General features: G+C 45.2%; 1 protein-coding gene across 3 annotated transcripts in view; it reads left to right on the top strand.

Annotated features, from left to right (window-relative positions):
- The window catches only part of pcgf5b (polycomb group ring finger 5b), a 21444-nt gene extending 7994 nt beyond the window's left edge, over positions 1–13450 (top strand). For all 3 annotated transcript variants that reach the window (XM_023842353.2, XM_072703317.1, XM_023842354.2), the window contains exons 4-9: positions 432–487; positions 1668–1727; positions 3508–3653; positions 4731–4829; positions 5611–5700; positions 10170–13450. In XM_023842353.2, the coding sequence (XP_023698121.1) occupies positions 432–487; positions 1668–1727; positions 3508–3653; positions 4731–4829; positions 5611–5700; positions 10170–10217 (499 nt within the window). In that variant the 3' untranslated portion in view covers positions 10218–13450. The remainder of the gene's footprint in view (positions 1–431; positions 488–1667; positions 1728–3507; positions 3654–4730; positions 4830–5610; positions 5701–10169) is intronic.

The following is a 13450-nucleotide window of genomic DNA, read 5'->3' as shown; positions in this document are numbered from 1 at the left end:
AAAAAGTGAAAGTAAAAGAAATACAGAAGCTAACTTGTCTTAAAGAAACTTATCCACACCTTTATGGATATTCACTTGCATGGCTTACTTACAAGTAAAGTAATTAAACAGTCAGTAGTTCAACACAGTCAGGACGTCAATGATCTTCTGCAGAATTTTTCAGGGCTGGTAGATTTAAAAGTGACCCATCCCTTTTCTTGTCGCACGTAGAAGACACTGGATTGTCTTCCCTTGGATCAGAAATGCAGTGCTGAATTCCAGTGGCCAGTTTGCTTCTCCCTATCAGGAGCAGACTTGAGTTTGACATTTACTGAAGGGAATCAATGAGATTCTTGCACCTCTTTTTTGTGTATGAGAGTTTGACCCAACCTGACTTTTCCCTCCTTTTCCTCCTATTTTTTTACCCCCCCCCCCCCAACCTCTGTTTCTAGGTTGGACAACACCTTGGAGGAAATCATATTCAAGCTTGTGCCTGGACTCAGAGAAAGTAAGAAGGCCTGCTTTGACTCTTCTGTGACTGACTGCTTTGGTGTCTTTATGGTCATAGAAAACGTCCTCAGTGAAATGATACGTGACCCACGTCGAATTCTCAGAACTTCGAGCTGAGCAGGGTAGCCAATCACGTGGCGGTCTTTGCTCTCCCCTTAGCGGTCGTAAACACTCAGCGCCCACACATGCTGACACCAGTTGTCAGGTTTAATTAAGCAAACAAAACTGCTTTTTTAACACACCCCAGAATCTCATTATCATTCCCACAAATATGCAGGTGTCTCTCTTTTTCGGCAGCCGGCACATTTCCATGTGTCCGTAGACAGATATTTGTCATTACATCCCAGAAAAAAAAAATACAAAAATCCCATGCTTATGAATAAGATCTGTGTAGGTGCCGAAGCAATTAGGCAGACCAGAAGCTTTCAGTTTCATATCGCAGATCTGCGCCTTCAGCTACTGCATTACATCCGTTCGTTTTCCGTAAGCATTTATCCAGTACAGGGTTGCGGTTACCTTGGAGATTCAGAAGGCTGGGGAACACCCGTATCCCCGTATGGGATGCCAGTCCAATGCGCGGCACACGCTCCTTGAAACTCTGTGGGCAATTTAGAGACACCAATTTGTCTAAAAGCATGTTGTTGGTCCGCTGGAAATACACATAAACACAGGGAGAACATGCAAACTCCATACAGAGTAGGGGGCCGTGAATCGAACCCCCCAGAGGCGTTACGCCCACTGTGTCACCATGCCGCCCTCGCTCAGGTGCGCTAAATTGAAATAGCGATGTTAAGTCGTTTAAATTAAAAATCTCTGGTAAGCAAACATTCAGCATAAAGTGGGTAGCTTCAAAGATGAGAAGCGCCCGGGTATTCTCGCTGTGAAGGTTTAGCCGGTCCATCTGTTTCACTTTGGTTAGCATGCTGTGTTTTTGCGGGGAATCCGAACGGGAGATACAGCGTGAGATAATTTATTTATTTCCCTCTGCTACCTCTCCCTGTTTATCTCGCCAAGTTATTTTGACTGAAGCGCAGGCTTTGAGCGTCAAGCTTACCAAAACTGATGAGGTAATGAGTAAATAATTAGTTTTACGTCTGCAATTTTTTTTTACCCTGTCGAGTCACTTCAATGGCTTTATTTTTTTTCCCCCTTTGTTTTTTTTTTAATCTGTTGACTAGAGGAACAACAGCAGGAGATTGAGTTCTGGAAGAAGAACAAGTCAAAAGAGAATGGTGAAGGTAAACACTGTCCTTTTACACACACAAAGTCATAAACGCATCTCAGACTGCCTCTAAATATAGCAATAAAAGATTACCATCTCCCCCACAGTTCTTTGAATATTCAGCTTAAACCTGCCTTTCATAAGACTATTGAACATTCTGCGTGTGGCGTTACTCTAACTTTTATGTCGTTAGTCATTTTTAATTCATTACCTGTAAATAGTACCCTATGCATTGCAGTGAGGCCTTCTCAGTTTTACTCGGTTGAGCGACTAACCCTTATTTAACACATTACATCATTGTTTATATTTTTCTTTGGGATCTGGGGGCTTCTGCAGTTTATAGACGTCTTCTGAAAGCGTGATTGCGTGCAGTTATTCTCAGCTGTTTCCCTCTATGATGAAACGTGCGGCACATGTTGTTGCCTGTAGAGTAAAGAATAGAAGTAACCTTCCAGTAGCGAGTAGGCTTTAAATATCGAACCTCAGAAGCTTTTCAGTTGCGGAGAATATATCTCTTCTAATCAGCCGTGTGGATCTTTATGGATACTGGGCCACCACGGATTGGAGGGGGGGGGGGCTTCGGTGGGATTGGGTTTGGGTTGCGGTGTAAGTGAACCTTGTTTCAGGTGAGAGGTTGAAAGCCTTTGGGAGGCAGTATGATAAGAAGTAGGACAAAGACTGAGCTGTGATCCAAGGCCCCTTATCCTGCGTCAAAGCCTCACTGTGGGCGGTGCAGTAGGAGGTGGTGAGTCATGACAGAAGGCAGGGAGAATGTGGAGGGAGATTCGATAACACAAGGGCTCCCAGAAAGCGTTCAGGGAAACTGATGAAATCTTTCATTGAGTTGGGGGGGGGGATGATTGACCAAGCAGTTGTGTGAAATGTAAAAATCTAGCTGCTGTCGTTTAACCGTCACCACAGACGCTTCAGAAAATCGTAACGGGATGTTTTGAATGATTAGGCTGTAGGTCTGTCAGACTCACGCCCATCTCCATGTGGAACCAAGGTGCACCTGGTCCATTCGATTGCGAGTTTGGTAACTCCAAGGCTGGGTAATTCTAGCCAGTCGCAGTTTTTCATTGTTATAAAAAAGAAGCAAGTAAAGCTATTTTTTTTTCAAGAAGGACTGTTACGCCCAAACAGCAGCACCCCATCCCCGCCCTGGTCCCTCTAGAGAATCCTGCGGCGCACCCTGCCCCTCTGAGCTGGACGTGGGCCTGGTTCTTTTATTGAAAGGCATTCAGAAGGTTCCTTTGAGAAATTTGAGAGGTTCGACGGATTCATTGACAAAAAAGCAAAAAAAAAAAGATGTCGGAGGAAAACACCATAGACTAGACAGCGGATTTAGTCTGCAAGGTGAAGCCTCTCTCCCAGGGATTGCACATTCATTGCAGCAGAGTGAGACCCAGAGTGTGACTTCAGACTGAGGCTTTGATACACATAGCTTCTCAGTCTAGCTCCTGTGCGTGGCTGCTGTCTGATTGGTGCTCGCCTCTGGCGTTCCAGCCTCCGGCTACGTCGCTCCTTCGACTTCTAAAGCATCCAAACTTTAGATGTGTGGCCCTAGCTGACTGGCGCCCATCATGTCACAATATCCTCACGATACTGAGTAAGCAGTTAGTAATCATGTAAACCTAACATTAGCCCGTATGCCTTCCGGATTCTGTTTTGGATTTGGGGGTCCTTTCCTCAGATCCGTAGAGGATCGAAGACGGGAGGCTGGAGGTGCGTTCTCAGGTTTTATGTTTCGCAGACAAAATTCAGGTTTGAAAGCTGAAGGGTTTTTATCACCGCAGACGATGGCCCCAGAAACAAGAAGCCCCGATTGGATGACGAAAACGAGGAGGATGGAGACCAAGACTACCACAGGAGCGACCCTCAGATAGCTATCTGCCTGGACTGCCTCCGAAACAATGGGCAGATGGGGGAGAACATTGTGAAGGTCAGCTGCACCCCACCGCGCCTGCCGCTTTTCCTTCACTTCTCCTTCCTCTCTCACCCCTTACTCCACTTTTAATCAGCTTTTAGCTATTCCCAGCTCTTCCCATCTCGATAGCCCTACATCACGTAACAGATATTTTAAAACAATACGAACAGAACAGCATCACAGATATAACAGTGCTCTGTTTTATAATGTATTACAATATTATAAAAAAAATGGTAATATAGCAAAGAAGATGTCTCTTCTATGGATTGACTGCATATCTCCGCTATTCCACAATGTATCATCTCTTCATATCTATTTCTTATTCTCTCTTCCACCCTTTATCTCTCTGTCTTGAACCTCAATCCTTTTTAATGACCTTTATATTTAAATAAACTTACCCAAGAAGGACCAAGGAATCAAGCATTCCAACTGAATCCTTTCTGATCTTTGAATGTCTCTCCTTTCGTCTCCACCCTGCTCCACTCTTTGTGTTCTCTCCCTTCCCGTTCCATTGCCCACTTTCTGTCCCGTCTTCAGCATCCTATCCCATCTCCTCTGCTCATTTGACTTCGGAATTGTCACCTGTTCAAGGTCTCCTGTGTCCCTGGTCTGCAGTGTAGCTCTATTAGCGCTTACCCGAATACGGCCACTTTCTTTTATTGAGAATAAAGGGGCTTTTCCAGTTTTACACGCCCTTGTAAAATTGGCAGTGTAGGCAGATGTGAGTCACTGTCGACTTTCATATCAGCAGGAGGATTTCTAGCCGTTTCCAGAAGTTAAACACAAGCGGTACTGAAGACCCCTGTAGATGTACGTTACTCTCAGCTTGACGGCATGGGCTACTCACTACTCGATGCTCCTCATGAGAAATAGAAATACATTTTGTTTTGAGGTTCTGAGGACGTTTAATAATGATTCATAAAGTGGGTCACACATCTGTTGCCAGGGATGCTGGGGCAACATGCGAATGCATTAATGCACCATTCGAGGAAAGTTGGAAGGTGGAGACGCTTAGCATTAATGCAAATGAGGGTTAATGCATGGGTGTGTTGACGTAACGTATGTAATGCAGTTCCAATGCTTCCTCCCCAGGGCTTAATGAAGAAATTTATACGCTGCTCGACCCGAGTGACCGTCGGTACAATTAAAAAGTTCCTCAGCTTGAAGTTAAAGCTTCCCAGCTCGTATGAGGTAAGCGGGAACCCTCAATGTGCCTCCTTTCTCCCACGACAGGAGAGCGTCTCTCCGAGCCCCGCGTGGGTGGATCTGCTGGCCGCAGCCCTTTGAATTATTCTTTCCCTTTCAGTCGGCGGTTTGTTTGCATCTTGCGTCACTTTCAAAGGCCCCACTTTGCTTGCCTGCCTGCTCTGTGGGTTCATGTATTCTACCCCTCTTTGGTTAGGGGATCAGTTTGCCACATCAGTGCAGCACTCGTGTCATGTGTGTCTGCTTAAAGCTTTCATGTGTGTGTGTGTGTGTGCGTGTGTGCGTGGGTCAGATATACATTACATTGTGGGGACGTGTGATGCTCCTACAGTGTGATAAAAATCTGTTATTTTGATGTTGTGGGGACCATTTTTTCAGTCCTGGGAAATTCAATTTTATAAAAGTCTGTGCAATTAAAAAACTAATAATGTGAAAATACTTGTATTTTATTTGGTTACTTATGGTTAAGGTTAGGGCTGGGTAGGGGTTAAGGTTGTCATTGTTGGGATTAGGGATTTGCCCATAGAAATGAATTGTGTGTGTGTGTGTGTGTGTGCAGTATTCCTGCTAAGGGAACCAAAATAGGGCTCCTCTGGGACATGAACCTGCAGCCTTTGGGTTATGAGTCCTTGTCCTTAGTTCCATGCTACCTGCGGCCCTCAGGTGTGTCCCTCGGGTCTCTGTTCTGGTCTGATGGCAGCCCCACTTAGTGGGCCCCGGGGTGCCGTCACCATGTCACCCTGACCAGCTGTCCCTATCTCCACAGCTGGATGTTCTATGCAACGGGGAGATCATGGGCAAGGACCACACCATGGAGTTCATCTACATGACGAGGTGGAGACTTCGGGGCGAAAACGTGAGGCAACCCCTCCCCAACCCCAACCCTCATCTTCTAATTCTGCATTTTATTCTCCTCGCATGGGAAATATATTAGCTGCCGCTCAAGTCTAGCTAAGACGCGAGCCACAGCTTGGCTTTAAGCTGATTTGCTGGTTATCCTCCTGATATGGCACCCTATAATCTGGAACATGGAGCCAGGGGGCCGGCGATAAAACTGAGAAACCCCACTTTAGAGAAGCGGTATAATCACGTTGAGTCACGAAACACTGAAGTATGTAGCCATCAAAGCAAACTTCTTAGGAGTAGATCACAGGGCTCGGAGGAGCGAGAGTCCTCCTTCGACAAAGGGAATCTCTAGTTGGCCCTAATCACTGACACGCTTGTTTTGTCGGAAGGGTTGTAGGAAGGTGGCAGTTTGGCAGGGTGTTGTGGCACCTTGTGCGTGGGATATGAGAGAGACCTGGCTGGGCCTCAATCTCCATCTATGACCTCAGCTTCATTTTGGAAGGATCTTCTCTTTCTAAGTTCAAAGGGAGTAGAAGCAGTAGAACTGCTGTTGACAGATCATACTTTGGTGTATGTGGAGACCGAACAGATGTGGCGTTTACATATTTAGCTGTTCAAACCCCATCTGCCGATCCCCCTTCAGAAGGAGCAAAACAAACATGAACTTTTCAGTACTGTCCGCTGAACAACAGTATTGATTTCTCAGACGTTGTACAGTAAGTGTTAGATGTAAGATTAAGGAATCGTCTTTTGCCTTAAATACCCTAACTCACCACAGTGTACGTGTTCATATCGTTGGAACATTTGTGCCTTTCAGATATATGTTTTGGGTATATAACAGTAAATATAGCCTTAACAGCATTACTAACAGTGAAACATGTGATGGTTTGTTGGGGGTGGGGGGCAAGATTCACGCATTTCAGAGGTGAAAGGAAACGCTTCTGGAAAGAGGGGGGAACGCAGAATAGAAATATTGTAACTTTGAGGTGATGGCACAGACTAATGAGTGAACAGTTCAAATTATATTTCTCAGAAGAACCATGTCACCAGGACACAGATTAAGAGGGGAGCCTGCTGGGGTTTGAGGTGAACATGGAGGAGGAAGGTCAGAGGTCACAATGCAGTTGCTTGGTTACTAACTGCATGGTCAGGACAGGGGGTGTCTAAAGTCATGGGCTGAAAGTCAGCTTTTATGCATTAATGTGAAGTTATCTACCTGCAAAGTGAGTATTTATAAAATGGGTGGAACGGCTTAATGATTATTTATTCAGTTTTAATTTATTGGGTGTGTTTCCCCAGATTCAGCTCCATGTATGTGCTAATGCTACACAGACAGGCTAAAGATATTTACCCGCATAGATTATTTAGGGGTTTATCCATTAACTGGTTCATCAGAGGGAAGGTTAGCTCACTGGACATTACACTACCTTAAAAAATTACAAGAACCAGCGAGATAATGGACAAGACCCCAGATAAAATATTTTGGGAAGGCTGGTTGTTACAAATGCCTCTGAGCAGCAAAGCATCCATCCATCTTTCACCCCCTGATCTAGTGCGTGTGGCAGCCCCTGGCCAGGATGCTAGTCTATCACTGGGCATCACCTAGCTGAATGGAATTTGGACTTCCTACGGTCTCGTCTTTCTCTCTCTGCCTAAAACACCCAAACGCAGAAAATTCAAACTTTCTCCTGCAGATATTATGCTAGGCCTATAGTTTCCTAGTCTAAATTGAAGACCTGGTTTTTCTTGTCCTGGCCTCACGGTTGTGGTTCATCTGGAGTCTTCTCCAGTTCGGATTCACTGCTCACTGTACCGTCGATTGGCAGCTGTGCAGCACATTAGCAAATGTTCTGCTGAAAAGGCAGCGCTCTGAAGCTGCTTGGCTGTTTTCCTCGCTTATTCCATCTGACCCTTAATATTCTTGTTTGTTTTTTTTTTTAATTATCCTGAAGAACAGCAGGGGAAAACATGAGCAGTGCTCAGGCTATGAAGTGGCTTTTCATTGCCATGTCTTTTTTTTTTTTATGCGTCCAGTTCTTCTGCGCACAACAGAGCACAAAATTCACTGTAATGGCGAAAATTTTGTAGTAAAGTATAAATGGAAGCCTCTAACGTATTTGTGCACCTTGGTACTTGGGTCAGCATGGTGTGCTGTACACTTCTGAGGGTGTTCCTGGGTGCAGTGCTGAGGTTGCTCTGGGCCAAAGTGCTCGGCTCTTGAGGACGGGGTCAAAGGTCATTTCCTTCATGCTTGTACCAACCCTGTGGAACAGAACAGAAGAATGAAGAGCCTGGATAGCTGCCCAGCTGGGCAGAGAAGCATCTGCAGGCTCATGGTGCAGGTTTCTTGGTCAGGATTTGGGGTATCATGGCTTTATGATGGGGTCACTTAGCAGAGGAGATACTTTTTCTCACTGACCCTATTGAGGAACGGCCCCGGTGAGCATGCTGAGCGTAAAAGAAGAAACTTTGACTTTGTTTTGTTGGAAAAGCTGGAATTGTTGTGTGGATCCTGTAAGGTTCATAAGTCCAGATGCCTCCTCAGGAAAGAGCAAGAACAGCCTGCTTCAATCTTTTTCTCAAAACGGCTGAAATGCACAGATTCGGATTGCGCCCTAATGCAGTCATTAATGCTGGTGATATTAAATTGCTCCCATCTTCTAAAAACTGGGAAATGAGAGCATTCCATTTGTCTGATGTGTTTCATTTCAAAATGAAACAGATTAAAGTTTGTAATTACGAAACAGAAACCAGCATTTTCGAGGCAGATAAAACTCTGGATGTCCGCCTTTGTTTCATTTAATTAGTACTTGTGGTGTAGCTGGCTAGTTTTCCCACGTTCCTCATCTCGCAGCACTGTAGGGCATTGATAAAATGTACTTCTCAAGTGAGCTGGGGGATGGTGTGTGTCTCGGGGGGTTAGGCCTTTGGTGCCTCTGTTCGGAAGGTTGCCAGTTTTATCCCATCTTCAGCTGAATTGTCCTTCTGGGGCCCTTGAGCAAGGCCCTTACCTCCCTGAAATTCCCCTAATTTCAATGTACCTTTATTTGTATTTGTGCAAATGGCAAATAAAGCACCATTTCGTTCCAGGAAAAGATGCACTGTACGTTTAAAAGGGGTGGCTTGCTTATCAGCAGGGTTGGAGGTACAGACTTTGTCCCATCCAGCATCCCTGTCTCATTCCATGCGCCTTCTGGAATAGACTCTGAGGCTCAGCTCACTATGAGCCTGCACTGGATAGGTAGTTGGAAGGTGGATGGATGGATGGGTGTTTTCACCAGTAATGATACTGAACATTAAACAGGATAGCCTAAACTCGCCGTTTACATAATACCCCTGCAATTTTGCTGGAGAGCTCACTAAAGCCACAAGACCTGGCCGACTCATCGGGGTGGCAATAAAACTCCTTTGTTCCTTTGGACAAAAACGGCGGTAACTGGGTCACGCGGGGCACCGCCTGGCTCCTCCTCTCTGCCGCGCGCCAGCGTGCGCACGTGTAAAAATAGAAGCATCGTCGGGCTGCTTCCGGCGGCAGCGTTTGGCTGCGTCTGTCACCCCCGCGTGCCGCACGTGCTTCACGGCGGCCCGTCAATCTACTGCCACTGCTAGCACCGCGGCTCGGAGCTGAAGCTCGTCATTAATTACGAGCCATTAATTACAACATGCCACACAGACGACGCCTGCCGTGGGGCTTCCATGGATCTATATAAGAGTGTATCTTGCTGGGATCTTCTGGGTTTAACACAGGGGTGCCGGTAGACATTTTTAGCCCCAGGAAAACATATCAGATATGGCCCCCAACCCAGACGATCCTGAAGGGGCCCTTAGAATTGTCCAAACTTCCCTCCCCTCCTTTTACGGCACCCCTATATCAACATACTTTGTTGAGTTGTTTGTTCAAGGCACATAGGAGTCCTTTGGTTTTCACGCACCCTATCCTGCTCTCCGTGAGAGAGACGGTTTTGGGGTCAGAGTGCTGGGTTAGCCGTTGTGCAGCTGCCCCCAGAGCAGATGGTCCTAAGGGCCTTGCCCAAAGTTATTTGATTACCCTGCTGACTACAGAACTGGTTTGTTTTACTCTGGCGTTATGTATGACCTGCTGAGAAGGCAGCTTCCAAGTCTTAAATTAACCTTGACCTTTGCGTTTATTAATTGATATACTAATGATTCATTTCCCTTTTCTCCTTAAACGTTAATAAGAACCGCAAGGGTGCCCATTCCTCCGTCACATGTCACAGCCGAGCTTCTGGGGCCAGCAGTCGAAGGAATTCCAGCCGTATAGCAAATGTGACGTCAGAAAGTTCTCCTGTGTTTGAAATATAAATATATAAAATATAAAAAATAAATGCAGAAAGTAACTAAAGGACGAGCCACTAATAGCTAGCTAAGATGGTTGTTGACATTTGTGTTGTATTTGAAACCTCCATCAGGCCTGGATTGATGGAAGTAACACGGATCTGGTTCCCGTTCTGTCCGCAGGCCTACCCGATGGTACTAGAGTATCGTCCTCGAATCGACTTTGGCTAGATGGTGAGCCGCGAGATGAAGCCTGCACTAACTGCGACCCATCGACAGAACGCGCGATGAATGGATGTGCCTGGAACGCGGACTCTCGTGCATTCCACCGTTCTTGTTTCCTCCTTCCATTTGCCTGCAGTCACCCGTCCTTCTCTCTCACACCTTTTTATTTTTCATCTGTCCCCTTCCTATGTTTTTTTTTTTTTTTCTTTTCCCCCCTCTCCTTTTCCCAAGAGTAAACAAAGACTCAGGGGGGGGGGGGTTGTTCCCTCTTCCAGAATATTCCCTTCTCTCTCTCTCTCTCTCCACAGAAAGACGGCCCAGCTCACATGCTGAGCAGTATGACTTTCCCAGCTGAGATAGCTCATACTCTGCTCAGACATGCTGCAGCCAGGAAAACGGTGCAATGAGAGCAACAATTAAATGAAGCTCCTCAGTATTTCTTGATTAAGATATTCTTTGAAACCAAATTTAATAATGTCTTTCATATGCCTGTTAAGTCATTCATCTGATTCTGATAAAGTTATGAAGAAATTCTGAATCAATGACGTTAAAAATTACGTTGGAGATGCTCTATGTTCATTTCAGAAAGTGACTTCAGAGGTTTAACGAGATTCCTTAACGAGCCTGTCTTCCTTGCCGCGAAGTTGTGCCCGTTGTTTGACTCGTCTTATTTCAAAGTGAATGGCATCCATTTCGAGTGTATAAATGCAGTAATCCAAGCATAAGGGGGAGAAAAATGAGTTCTGTCCGCAACGTTCTCCTTGCTTACCAGCTGTTAGTAAGTAAGGGCCCTTCTGGTTTCGGATGCGATGCACGGTTTCCATGAGGGCTGAGGGACCACTATCTTTGGCCCAATTTGCAGATCCGAATCTCCGAAGTCCATCTGCTTTCCTGTGGTTGGGATTTTCCCGCACTTTCCCTCAGAGCAGCGTTCTGTAGGAGTGGAAGTCCTTCCCAGCATGCACCTGGAGGGTACGGCAGGTCCCTGCCTGTACTTGAAGCAGTAGCCTTACAGCCTTTCCTTCTTAACCTTGACTCATCCGCTAGACACTAATGGAGTGCCGGTCCATTTTACGTGGTTATGGATTTCAGTGTTGGTGTAAGCCTTGCTGCTGTGTATGAAACACCCTGATACTGCTATAGTCAAGGCAGCAGACGTAACGTAGAGAAGAAGGACAGAAGGTGGGAAGGATGAAAAAAAGTAGAGACCAGTCTGTGGTGTTGGAAAGGTCTGGATGTACATATGTGTCTGAAAATGGTACTGCCTGGGTTATTTTCAGATCCGGGAAGCCCATTCTGGTAATGACTTTCTGATGTTCTGCTGACGGTCAGATCGTCGTAAATCGACGGATTTATGCAGTATTTAGGCCGTTGCTCCAGTTGGTCTGTGATTTAGTGAGATTCAGTAGGTCTAGGTCAGTCTAGGTGTATTTTCTATAGAGGCTGAGGATTAAGGAACACTGTAAAAATGCCTGTCTTTTTGTACTGATCTTTTGTAAGTAAACTGCAACTTCTTTCTTGTGACCTTTTTTTTAATCAAGGAAGGTCCTGTTGGTCTCTCCCTCTCTTTCTGATTGACAGTGTCATTCGTGGGTGAGGGGGGTTATCGTTAATTTTTCAGCAGGAAGTGACACGTGTTCGTTGAGGTCCCGTGGCTCGCGGCCCCTTGCCTGCCGCAGCTGACCTGAGGGTCGAGTTGGACCTGGCCTCGAAGAGAGCACCAGACGCACAAACCTTGTCTTTACTGTCCGTCGTCCGGCCAGAGCGTTAGAAAAGTGCTTCTGAAATCTGGGCCCACTCCGTGGCGGAGTCGCAGTTTAAGTAACGGGTCTGCTCCGCTCCATAGCCAGGCTGCAATATGATTACGGGGGCGGCATCCTCAAGAAGCAGTAATGGCTTTTTTGGCACGGAGTAACATTGATGGGTCACAGTGACACTGATGGGTTTCAGTCAGGCAGACCTGAATGAGAATTTGTTCCCTAGGCCACTTTTTTTCCTCAGCTTTGTCTGACTGTACGTGCTTGAGGCAGTGATGTGCAGTGGCCCCGTTCTCATCTGACGTGTGTTTTTAATTAGTCTCGTCTCTCTCTAAAACACTTTAAAAGAGACACCAGTGCATCTTATTCAGTGTTATCAGAGTGTGAACAGGTTGGTGGTCCTTTGCAGCTATATGCAAAAAGTCACACATTAATTCATTAATAACAAAATACTATACAGCACGTGTGTAATACAGTGTGTCTCAATAAATCTACAAAATCGGAAGCTAATTTGCTTGATGTAATGGAGCACACACATAGAGCTAAATTTGGAATTAAATATGCAGTAGGGCAGTAGGCCCACCAGTTATTATGTGGGTGCTGTAACACAGGCCGTAGAAGCAAGATAGATGGGAAAGAAATTTATTTGGAGGTAACAGGGTTTTTAACATTTGTATAATGTTGCAAAAATTGACTGGCCAGATGGATGAAATGGGATTAAACTCCCTTTCGAGAGGAATTTCTTGGTTCGGAAGTGAAGTTTTCCAACCGGAATTTTAATTAATTTGAGCCACACACGCCATCCATCTTAGCTTCCATGCATCAAAGCAAGATTTTTAAACTAACATTGTTAGCGAATGTGAGTAATTCTCGCTGAAATGTGAATGTGCATCTGCAGAGGAATGAGCCAAAAAAATAATTTAAAAAGAACCTGTCTGAAAACGTCAGCTCTTGAAGACTGTTTGAGATGGACTCAGTGGAAGTCCATGTCAAAGTTCCAGTGCTCCGCTAATCTCCACCGGACTGGTCACGCTAAGAGTAGGAACACCTTCATTCCATGTATGTATATCACTAGTGCTTTCCAATGGAGCCTAGGAAACTGTCACCTTCTTATAATATTTTCACAAGTGTGCTTTTATTTAAGGTGTCTTTAAATAGTGTTTATAAAATCGAGTTAAACTACTTTGGAACCATTGGTGGTTTGTTAGTCAACAGAATGTTTAGACTAAATAACCGTTGACACGTCATTGTGCTGCGATGAACAATATGATGTATTTTTGTAATGATAAGCACTTGTAGATATTCTACCTTTAAATAAAACTGTATGGTGTATGTTTTCCAAACATAAAATGCTGCTTAAAAATAATCTATTCTATTTTTCAATGTAAATGTGCCTGAAATATGCATTCCTAGAGATTAGAACTGTAAATATGCAAGAGTTGTTCTCCATGTGACCTTACATTATTAAAAAATGGCAAGCCA

This window comes from Paramormyrops kingsleyae, chromosome 20 (assembly GCF_048594095.1).
Source record: "Paramormyrops kingsleyae isolate MSU_618 chromosome 20, PKINGS_0.4, whole genome shotgun sequence".
Taxonomy (NCBI): Eukaryota; Metazoa; Chordata; class Actinopteri; order Osteoglossiformes; family Mormyridae; genus Paramormyrops; species Paramormyrops kingsleyae.
This window is presented reverse-complemented; position numbering and strand designations above follow the sequence as displayed.